The sequence below is a fragment of the Dipodomys ordii genome, unplaced genomic scaffold, assembly GCF_000151885.1.
Source record: "Dipodomys ordii isolate 6190 unplaced genomic scaffold, Dord_2.0 Scaffold108, whole genome shotgun sequence".
NCBI lineage: Eukaryota > Metazoa > Chordata > Mammalia > Rodentia > Heteromyidae > Dipodomys > Dipodomys ordii.
In genome coordinates this window covers 905,575-915,918 of record NW_012267324.1, presented here as the reverse complement: position 1 = coordinate 915,918, position 10,344 = coordinate 905,575, and the positions used below count along the sequence as shown (strand labels likewise).

The window sequence follows — 10,344 nt, the reverse complement described above, 5'->3', positions numbered from 1 at the left end:
GACCCCACAGCACTGACCCCACACAGCACCATCGCCACACAGCAGCGTCCCGTTCCCCCACAGCACCGACCCCACAGCACCATCGCCACACAGCAGCGTCCCGTTCCCCCACAGCACCGTGCTCTCTCTGAACAGCTGCTACCGCAAAGCTGGCAGCCACCCCAACCCCTGATGAGTCTCCAGCTCCAGCAGAGCCACGGCGCCCACGGGAGGGGCAGGCGCACCCCCACGGCGCCCGCCTCCCGCAAGCAGGGGTCCACGCTCCAGGCCGAGAAGAGCCTGAGCTCTGCAGAACCATGCGTGCTCCACGCCACGCTCAGAGCCCCCCCCCCGTGCCACAGCAGGGTCCAGAGGCGCACCCCACTCCAGCTCAGCTCAGCGCCAGGGCCCCAGCCTGTGAGGAGCAGGCGCGGGGTACCCCCAGGCAGTCACGGTGCGGCTCCCTCCGGTGGGTCAGATGGCAGGGCCAGGCCCCCCGGGCCCTCAAGGGGAGGGAGCGGCTGCAGGCTCAGCCCCCCCATTCACAAGGCGCCAGCTCCCGGGGGTCCCCAACTGCAGCACCCTGCGGGCATGGGGACCGGGGTGCGGCCACTGTCCCCTCCCATGTGACACAGAAAGGCTGGCACGCAGACAGTGGGGGATCAGGGTCGCTCCTGAGTCACCCAAGAGCAAGCGAGACAAAGCCAGACACTCGGGAGCTGGGCCGCGCCTCGGCCCACGGGGGGGGGGGGGGGGACAGAGGCCTGGGCGTGCAGTGGCCCGAGCCCACAGTGGTTCACTAGGCCACTCGTCACCGACAGTCAACGACCCGGTTCCTCTCCCCGTCCTGCCCCCGGTGGCCCCCCGCCATCACTGGGGTGCCCCTCCATATTCTGTGCCAGGGCCCCCACTTCAAGCACAGATTGAGAATTAGAGGACAAGACACAGCGCTGTTTGGCACCGGAGGCCGCCGTGGTAGAATAAGTAGGTCGGTGCAAATTCACTAGCGCTGACTCTCCCGACCCCGGCCTGATGTCTTTCATCTCTGCTGCTGTCTGTCCGTCCGTCCGTCCGTCCGTCCGTCCACTAGGGCCTGGCCGGCTCACGAGACGTGGGCACGGCGGTGATCACACACCCGAAGCCAGCAGGCCCGGCTCCCGGGTCAGGGCCCTTCACGGCGCCCGCTCAGCCCCGGGCACGCTGAGCAGCAGGGCGTGCGGGCGGGCAGAGGGACAGATGCACTTTTTACCGAAATGGTGGGACATAGAGCTTAAAGCAAAAAGAAGCGCATGTCCACGCTCCCACCAAGCTACTGTAATGTTCACGCACACTGAGGCCGTTGCCGTCTTCAAGCCCCTGACCTGGCAGGAAACCGGTGCCCTCGCCTCCTGCAGTCTGGCTCCATGACTTTCTCAACAGTTTAACTGTCCAGGCTCTGGTGGCGCACGCCTGTAATCCCAGCTGCTCAGGGGAATGAGATTCTGTCCTAAACAAAAATATCGAGGGTTAGGCGGTACTGGGCAAGGTTTCTGCTTTTTGCTTTTAGCACAGTTCCCAAGCCGGCCTCAAACTCAGGATCTTCTTGCCTCCATCTCCCAAGCACTGGAATTACAGGTGTGCTCCGCCACCCAGTCAGGCTTTCTTGTTCTAGAACCCATTATAACAATTGCAGATTGCACAAGCCAAGTGGGCCCATGGCTCATGCCTATAATCCTACTCAGGAGACTGAGATCTGAGGATCTTGGTTCGAAGTCAGCCTGGCAGGAAAGACCATAGATGAGATGTTTATCTCCAATAAACTCAGAAAAAGCCAGAAGTGGTACTGTGGCTCAAATGGTAGAGCACTTGCCTTGAGCACCAAGAGGCTCAGGGACAGCGCCAAGGCCCCAGGACTGTCAAACAACAACAACTGCATAGCTATCAAACTACAATGCGCTCCCCACACAAACCTGCCGAGTCCTCCTCACCCACACGCGCACACGCGCACACGCTTCGGGTCACAGATGTAGCCCTGCCTCCCAGACAGCCCTGCGTGGACCCAGAGCACTGCGCCCGGGCAAGGGGGGGCTGGGGAAAGCAGGGGAGCAGAGCAGCCCCTGCAGGGCCAGCAGCACCGTTTTCCTCACCCTGAACCCCACATTAAGGAGCACCAGGAAGCCCAGAGGCTGAGCTGAGAGCTCCTGACCAGAGGGACCCCCGCTTCCTCCTCGGCCCCTCTGGGGCCCGGCCCTCTGCCCTGGGACGGATCCTTTAGTCCTAGGTTGGTGGGGACAGGCACATGGGCCGAGACTGCAGTCACACTCAAATGAACAGGTGCACATGCAGACGTGCAGACAGGCTGGAGGGGGTGTGGAGAGGGCCTCTGCCGGGCCGAGGGGGGCTGGGTCCCCAGAGCGCCTGGCCCAAGGAAGAAGAGGCTCCGCTTGCAGAAGCCTCTGAGTTCCTGATTCCCTCAGTCTCAGCCTGTGTCCACCTGTGCCCCCCAAAATGGGCAGGAGCACCCCTCAGTGGGGCGGTCCCGCTACCTCACCTCCTCAGGCCTCAGCTTCACCAAGGGCAGGGACAGCCCCCAGGAAGTCTGCCCCCAGAGCGCCACTGGGACCCGGGAAGCCACCCACAGCCAGCTGGAGAGGATCCCCTTGGGGGGACCCAGGGCCCTGCCCTGCCCTGCCCTCAGGGCTGCCACCATGGAGGGGAAACAGCCCAGTGCAGGGGGAGCTCCAGGGGGGCAGGGAGCCTGCTGAGGCCCGCTTGGGCCTGCTCCTGCGCCTGCCACCTGGCTTCCCACCAGGCAGGAGGGCTGGCATCTGCCCCTTCCCTCCAAGTTCAAACACTGGTCACTGGTGGGGCTGAAGCCCTGGCTCTGGCCCCAGACCCCTTTCTTCCCAGAGGAGCACTGAAGGCTGGGTGTGGGACGCCCAGCTCTGACGGCTGAGAGACGCCTCTGGGTGCTCCCCGCGGCCCCATCAGCCCCCAGCCCTGGCCTCCTGCTCTTGGCTTCCAAACATGAGGTGCAGCCTTTCCTGACCAGATACCCCAAAACCCGGCTTCCTACTAGCAAGAACCAGTTGGATTTAGAAGGGGCTGCTTGGGCTGGGAGGGTGGCTCAGTGGTAGAATGCTCGCCTTGCACGCATGAGGCCCTAGGGTTCAATTCCTCAGCACCACATAAGCAGAACAGGCCAGAAGTGGTGCTGTGGCTCAAGTGTAGAGCGCTCGCCTTGAGCTGAAGAGCTGAGGGACAGCGCCCAGGCCCAGAGTTCAAGCCCCACCACTGACCAAAAAAAAAAAAAAAAAGGCGCTGCTTTCTCTACTAAGCAATTCTTACTAGGAGCTCCACAAACGACCATCCTTTTTTCTCAGTAGTAAACCAAAGCACAGAGAGGTCACCTAATTTGCCAGAGGCCACACAGCAGGGTGGGGAGTGCAGAAGCCTGGCCCGAGGCCTCTCCAGCACCCCGCCATTCTCCACAGCACAGCAGAGCACAAGCCTGGCCTTGAAGGCGCTGGCTGCCCTGGCCGGGCGGGCGGGGCCGCAATGCCCGGGTGCCGCACAGAGGGTGTCTTTGAGGAGGCCCAAGAGCGAGTGGGAGTTTGCAGGGCAGACCAGTGGGGGGAAGTGGCACAAGCAAGGGGGAGGGGGGCGCGGGTCGCAGGTGGGGGAAGGGCTTGGAGGTGGAGCCCAGGCCCAGGCCCAGGCGAGACTGCTGGTGGTGAAGGCCCAGCAGCAGGAAGCGAGCAGAAAGGGGGCCACCCCCCCAAGATGGCTGAGGGGACAGGAGAAGGCGGTGTTCATGCATGAGGCTCTGAGCACAGACGGACACCGTGCATTGCTGGCCAGAGGCCTCCAAGCGCCCCAAGATGGGGCCTCGCCCTCCCCGTGCCCTGGGCACGTGTGTCCTGTCCTGACAGGGCCGGCTGTGGCCCCTCGCAGCTACGTGGCGACCACGCCTCACGCGTGCGCACGGTGCTGCCAGGAGGGCCTGGTGGGGCGCACGGGGGAAGAGGGGCAGCCCCAGGGGTGTCCCCGCCAAGCACAGCTCCCCATCACTACAGAAACGCAACACCGGCACGCAGATGCCAGCTTGCCCCCTCCGCCTCCCAGGTCTCCCGCACCCTCAGGCCTGCTGGGGGTTCAGGCCTGGGGGGACAGAGCGCACTGGCCCGGGCGCCCCTCAGGGCAAGCGAGGCCCAAAGGACCTGGGGGTGCAGCGGGGAAGGACGTGTTTTCTGGGGTGACAGCAGCCCGCACCGTCTAGGGGAGGCGGGGTGGAGCACCCTGCAGAAGGCGGGTGCAAGGGTGGGCTCCTTCCCCGCGAGCTCCCCAGCACGCCCGCTGGGGGTGGGCAGCTGCCTCAGCGGGGGGGGGCCGCGCCCCGACACCAACACCACAGTCCAGCCGCACCCCCACAGCATCTCAGACACGAAGCCCAGCGCAGCCAGCGGCCCGCGGGGAGCACCCCCACCCCCGTCAGCTCCACCTGCACACATCCCCACGCTTGCTGTTTCGGGGGCTGCTGTGTGCCCCCCATCAAGCTGCCATGAGGGGCAGGGACGGTGTGCCAGGCGTGTGCCAGCGCTGGCTCCACCCGAAAGCTATCACCAGCTGAGATTTTCCATCAACGCAGAACGGGCCCGCTGCGAACAGGAGACACAGTCCTCCCGTCTACGACAGGGACCAGCACCCTGTCTCTGTGCTTAGTCATGGCCACGGCCTCCCACACCCGGCTCCACCCTCAGCACAGCCGCCGCGGGCCGGCCGGCGGCCTGCCGGGGCGGCAGGTGTGCACACCAGGGAACCGGGCGGCCTGACAAGCCCTCAGCTCTCACAAGTGTGCAAACTCCCAGGCAACGGCCCTCACACTGTCCATGTCAGCACCAAAATTTTGTTAGGTTAGTTAGTGTGTGTGTGTGTGCGCGCGCGCGCGCGTACGTGCTGGTCCTGGGATCTGAACTCAGGGCCTGGGCATTGTCCCTGGGAGCTTTTGCTCAAAGCTAGGATTCTACAGCTTGAGCCACAGGCTCCAAGTCTGACTTTTCTGGTGATTAATTGGAGATGGGAGTCTCCTGGACTTTCTTGCTCCAGCTGGCTTTGAACTGGGACCTCACATCTCAGGCTCCTGAGTATCTAGGATTACAGACAGGGGCCACTGGCACCCAACTCCAAAACTTGTTTTTAAAACCCATTTACAGGGCTGGGAAGGTGGCTCAGTGGTAGAATGCTTACTTTACATGCCTGAGGCCCTGGGTTTGATTCTCCAGCACCACATAAGCAAAAAGAAAAAAGCCAGAAGTGGCGCTGTGGCTCAAGTGGTAGAGCGCTAGCCTTGAGCTGAAGAGCTGAGGGACAGCGCCCAGGCCCAGAGTTCAGGCCCCACGACTGGACCCAAAAAAAAAAAAAATACCATTTACATGCTGTTTGTATCACTATCAAGCTACATACTGTTTACATGAAGGTGGAAACGTTACCGTAAAGCACATAGTTTTACTGGAGCTCAGTCATGCCCAGCCACGGCCATGCGCATGGCTGTTCTATGGAGCAGACAGCAGTCGCGTCAGAAATACCTAAACTGTATGGCCTGCAAAGCAAAATCATTTATCCTCAGATCCTTTACAGAGAACTTGGCTGCCTTCTGAAGTTTAGACTTGAGAAGTAATGAGAAAAGGTTAATCATAAAAAGTAAACTTTAAAAAGTATGTCAGAGCTGGGCGCCAGTGGCTCACCCGTCTTCGTAGCTATTCAGGAGGCTATGATCTGAGATCACAGTTCAAAGCCGCTGGGGCAGAGAAGTCTGTGAGACTCTTATCTCCAATGAACCACCAGAAAACAGGAAGTGGAGCTGTGGCTCAAGTGGTAGAGCGCTCGCCTTGAGCTGAAGAGCTGGGTGAGGGACAGCGCCCAGGTCCAGAGTTCAAGCCCCACGACCAACAACAACAAGAAAGTATGTGAGAGCTCAGAAGGTGTCTCAGTGGTAGAGCGCTTGCCTTGCATGCATGAAGCCCTGGGGTCGATTCCTCAGCACCACATAAACAGAAAAACCTGGAAGTGGCACTGTGGCTCAAGTAGTTGAGTGCTAGCCTTGAGCAAAAAGAAGATCAGGGACAGTGCCCAGGCCGTAAGTTCAAGTCCTGGGACTGGCAAAAAAAAAAGCAAAACATCATAAACTAGGCACCAGTGCTCATGTCTGCAATCCCAGCTACTCAGGAGACTGAGATGTGAGAATTGTGGTTTGAAGCCAGGTCTGGCAAGAAAGTCTGTGGGACTCGTATCCCCAAGTATCTACCAAAAATCCAGAAGTAGACCTGTGGCTCAAGTGGTAGAGTGCCAGCCTTGAGCAAAAAAGCTCAGGGAGGGGCTGGGAAGGTGGCTCAGTGGTAGAGCGCTTGCCTTGCATGCCTGAGGCCCTGGGTTCCATTCCTCAGCACCACATAAGCAAAAAGAAAAAAGCCAGAAGTGGCGCTGTAGCTCAAGTGGTAGAGCACTAGCCTTGAGCTGAAGAGCTGAGGGACAGAGCCCCAGGCCCAGAGTTCAGGCCCCACGACCGGACCCAAAAACAAACAAACAAACAAAAAAAGCTCAGGGACAGCACCCAGCCTGTGAATTCAAGGCCCTGGACTGGAAAAAAAAAAAAAAAAAAAAAGCAGGTCCTTACAGTATATGAAGGCTCATTAACATAAACAAAAGTATTAACTGAGGACTCAGCCACAGTGCCAAGAGGAAGAGGCAGGATTTCAGTTTAAGGCCAGGAAACACAAGACCTTATCTCAAAGAACATGCCAACATGGTGAAAGGCACAACTTCTGTTTCAGCGCTCAGGAGGCAGAGGTAGAAGATCATGGTCTGATGCCAGCCAGCCCAGGCAAAAACAACAAACCTTATCTGGGAAAATAACTAAAGCAAAAAGTGCTCAGGGTGTGGCTCAAGTGGTGAAGTGCTTTCTAGCAGCATGAGGCCCCGACTTCAAACCCTGAAGCACACACATCAATCCATCCATCAATCCCATCAGCTGTCACGATCTCAGACCCACGCTCCTAAGGTGATAGAAAGTCCAGCAAAAATTGATAGGATGGTGCGCATTTGCAAGTGCTGAGAAGCAACTGGCCACCAGGCATCCTGCACTTTGGCACATCCAGAAGCCAGAAGCGGGTGCGTGCAGCGAGTCTGTGCAGGGCTCACCCGGGGCAGGCCCGCCAAGCTCAGTAACAACAGCTCTAAGGGAAATCCACCTCTGCTTTCGGGCCACTGCCCCCCAGCGACGTGGGGTGTTGTTTTCGTTGTAAGCCAGCTGTGGGTAGCTGCTTCCACTCCGTGCCGCCCTTCCGAGGGGCCTAGACAGCACTATGGCACCACAGATGGCAACCACACCACTCCACAGTGCTCAATACGGGCCAGCGACCGTCTATGCTTATTTTCATTTGTTTTGGGGTTTAGAGAGACAATGGGGCAGGGGGAAGACTCAAACAACCTTTCCTACTGTCCAGATCTCTACCAATGCTGCTCCTTCTCCCCCATTCTGCTTCGGGTGCTGCCAGGCCGGTGGCGCTGCACCCCAGCCTGGAGGGCAGTGTGTGGGCTGGAGCTACAGAAAGGCAACTGAGTAACCAGAGTTGTGCCGGCATCCAAAGCCCTACATAGTCAGGAAACTGAGATCTGGGGACCACAGTCTGAAGCCAGCCTAGGCACACAAACCCCAGAGCCTCTTTCCTCCAATTAACCAGTGTGCGCGCGGGCACATGTGCGCGCGCACGCACACACACACACACATAGCAACTTATCTTGGTGGCTACTGTCCAGTCCTCCAGCCTGCCAGCGGCATTCTTCCCCACGCGTCTGTGAAGCAGGTAGATTTTCTGAGTACTAATTACATCAACCTTTCTCTGCGTGGTCTCTGAGATCTTATGATTGTTAGCTGAGTATATCCTTCCCCGGGGAAGGCTGCTGCATCTTAAAAGCAATTTCTCTCTCTCCCTTTCCCTCCTCCCTCTGCCTCCCTCCTCCCTCCCTCCCCCCTCTTCTTCCCTCTCTTCCTCTCCCCCCCCCCCCCCCCCCGCCCCCCCCCATTCATCACCACTGCATCAGTGCACGGAGGGATCCTGAGAAGGCCAGGCAGACTGAAACCTGTCAGCTTCAGCCTCAGAGCTCCAAGGAAGGGCGCCTGCCTTTCCTCCCTCACAGGTCTTCTGCTCCACACCCCATGTCTTCCTGGTATTTTTTGGGGGGGCGCTCTAGAATTGTGGGAAATTATGCAATGGTATCCTGTACCTGCCCATTGCTGACAGTAAAGCAAGAGTGCATCACAAAACCACAGTTAACTATCTAGTCTCTCCTCAGGAGTAACACCCCTACTCAGAAAAAAGGGGAGAGGCTCCACTTGTTTATTTCGCGCCTGCTTGGCACCAAGCAGCTCCCTGTGGAGCCTGCGTGCAGGGAGGCGGCCTCAGCCTCCCTCTGCACAGGACAGCAGACGTGCGATGCCATCAGCCCAAGGACTAACAACTGAGACACAACTACAGAAATGTGAGCCCGGGCCTCCCTGCAAAGCCCGTCTGTGCACGACTTTTCTTTCTTTCCAGCCATCTTCCTTTATTTGAAGGTGGGAGGAAAGCCCAGAGGACCACGCATCACCCAACAGCTGGAATGAAATTATCTTCTCCACAAGATACCGCCTTGTGGCTGGAGCTGGCGTGGCCCTGGGGCAAGCGTGGTGTGGGGGAAAAGTCTGGCCTAGGAGGGGACCGCAGCCCACTAGCCCTGGGAAGACCCTGGGGAAGAACAAGGAGCCAGCATGCACAGACACCCCCCCCACCCCGCCCCAGCACCTGGCAGATAAAGGCTTAGACAGGAGGAGGTGCGCTGCAGGCTGCCCAGGAGCGACCCCGAGGGCAGAGAGCTGGCATGCACTCCGTCTTCTCAGGGGTTCACAAGACAGGGTACTGAGACCGGAGGGCATCAGGCAACCCAGAGAGCAGGCTCAAGGCCTTGCGGGGACCCCGCAGGAGAAACCCACCCAAATGACTCCAGCCTGAAGGCCAAGAGCTAGGGGGAGGGGTGTCCTCCCTGACCTGCCAAGCCCAGGCCCCACGAAACCTTAATTCTTACCCCATCCCTCACTGGGTGCCCCCAGGTTAGGCACTACTGGAACAATGGAGGGGTCACAACCCATCAGCAAGAAAAGAACCAGAGGAGCGGGGGACTCAGTCCTCAGCACCCAGCTGGTCCCAGAAGAGCTCTGCTCTCAACTTCTAGTTCAAGTGAACCTATGACTTCTTTCTTTTGCAGGTCCTAGGGCTTGAACTCAGGGCCTGGGCCCTGTCCCTAAGCCTCTGTAGCTCAAAGCTAGTACTCTTACCACTTCCAGTTTTTTCCTGAGTAGTTTACTGGAGATCAGAGTCACAGGGAGTTTCTTGCCCTGGCTGGCTTTGAACTGCAGACCTCAGATCTCAGCCTTCTGAGTAACTGATTACAGAGACAAGCCACTGGTACTGGCTTTGGCTTCCTTTTTTGACCCTAGTCCTGTGACCTGGTGTCTCTGCCGCTTGCAGCCCCAGGCACACAGATGTGTCCAGGCAGCAGGCAATTCCCACCCTCCCATCCAGCTCTCTCCCAACCCTACCAGCAAAGCGCTACTCTCTGCACAGGCTCTGACCAGTCATGCGTCCACCCTGGGACCATACAGTAGCCGGAAGCTGCGTCCTGTGGCAGGCAGGCCCACTGCCGACAGAGGGAGGGGCGTGCTCTGGAAAACCAGGAGGCAGAGCTGGCTGGCTGCTCACTGCCCAGCACGACCAGCGGCAGGCACCCCAGGCTGGGCCCCGAGAGACCCAGCTCGCTAGGATGGGGTCCCACGGCAGCTGTGGGATGGCCACAGCCCCACAGGGGGAGGACAGGAGCCGGCGCCGCCCCTGTGCTGTGGCGGGTGGGCTGCACGGGTGCCAGGGGCCGCCGGACACAGGAGGGTACTGCACAGGGGAAGGGGCACCCTGCAGCTCCATCAGCCAAGAACCTGGAGCAAGGCAGGGTGGAGCCCAGGGTGCAGGGGAAGCAGGCATCCTGGCAGGGAGGTGGCGGGAGGCGGCACCACTCACGGTCAAGGCTGCCATCCTTCTTGAGTTCAAATCCAGGCCCAGAAGACAGTATAGTATGGTGACCCAGGCAGACAGCGTGGAGTGATGCACCCCAGAGGCACCGTGGGGCCCAGGCAGCTTGCCTGACACAGCAGGTGAGGTCACTTCCTCTTTCTCAACAGGGCGGGGCCCACCACTCACCAGGATGGAAAACCTGTGCACAGCAGTACACACCCACACAGGCACGCACGCGCCCACGCACGCACGCACACAAGGGGCAGGGTGCAGGGCAGCTGGCTAG

At 59.5% G+C, this 10,344-nt stretch overlaps 1 protein-coding gene across 1 annotated transcript in view; it reads right to left on the bottom strand.

Moving 5' to 3' along the window:
• The window catches only part of Med26 (mediator complex subunit 26), a 19,493-nt gene extending 9,367 nt beyond the window's left edge, over positions 1-10,126 (bottom strand). The window contains exon 1 of the mRNA XM_013028354.1: positions 10,065-10,126. Coding sequence (XP_012883808.1) covers positions 10,065-10,079 — 15 coding nt within the window. The 5' untranslated portion in view covers positions 10,080-10,126. The remainder of the gene's footprint in view (positions 1-10,064) is intronic.
• Between the last annotated feature and the right edge of the window lie 218 nt (positions 10,127-10,344).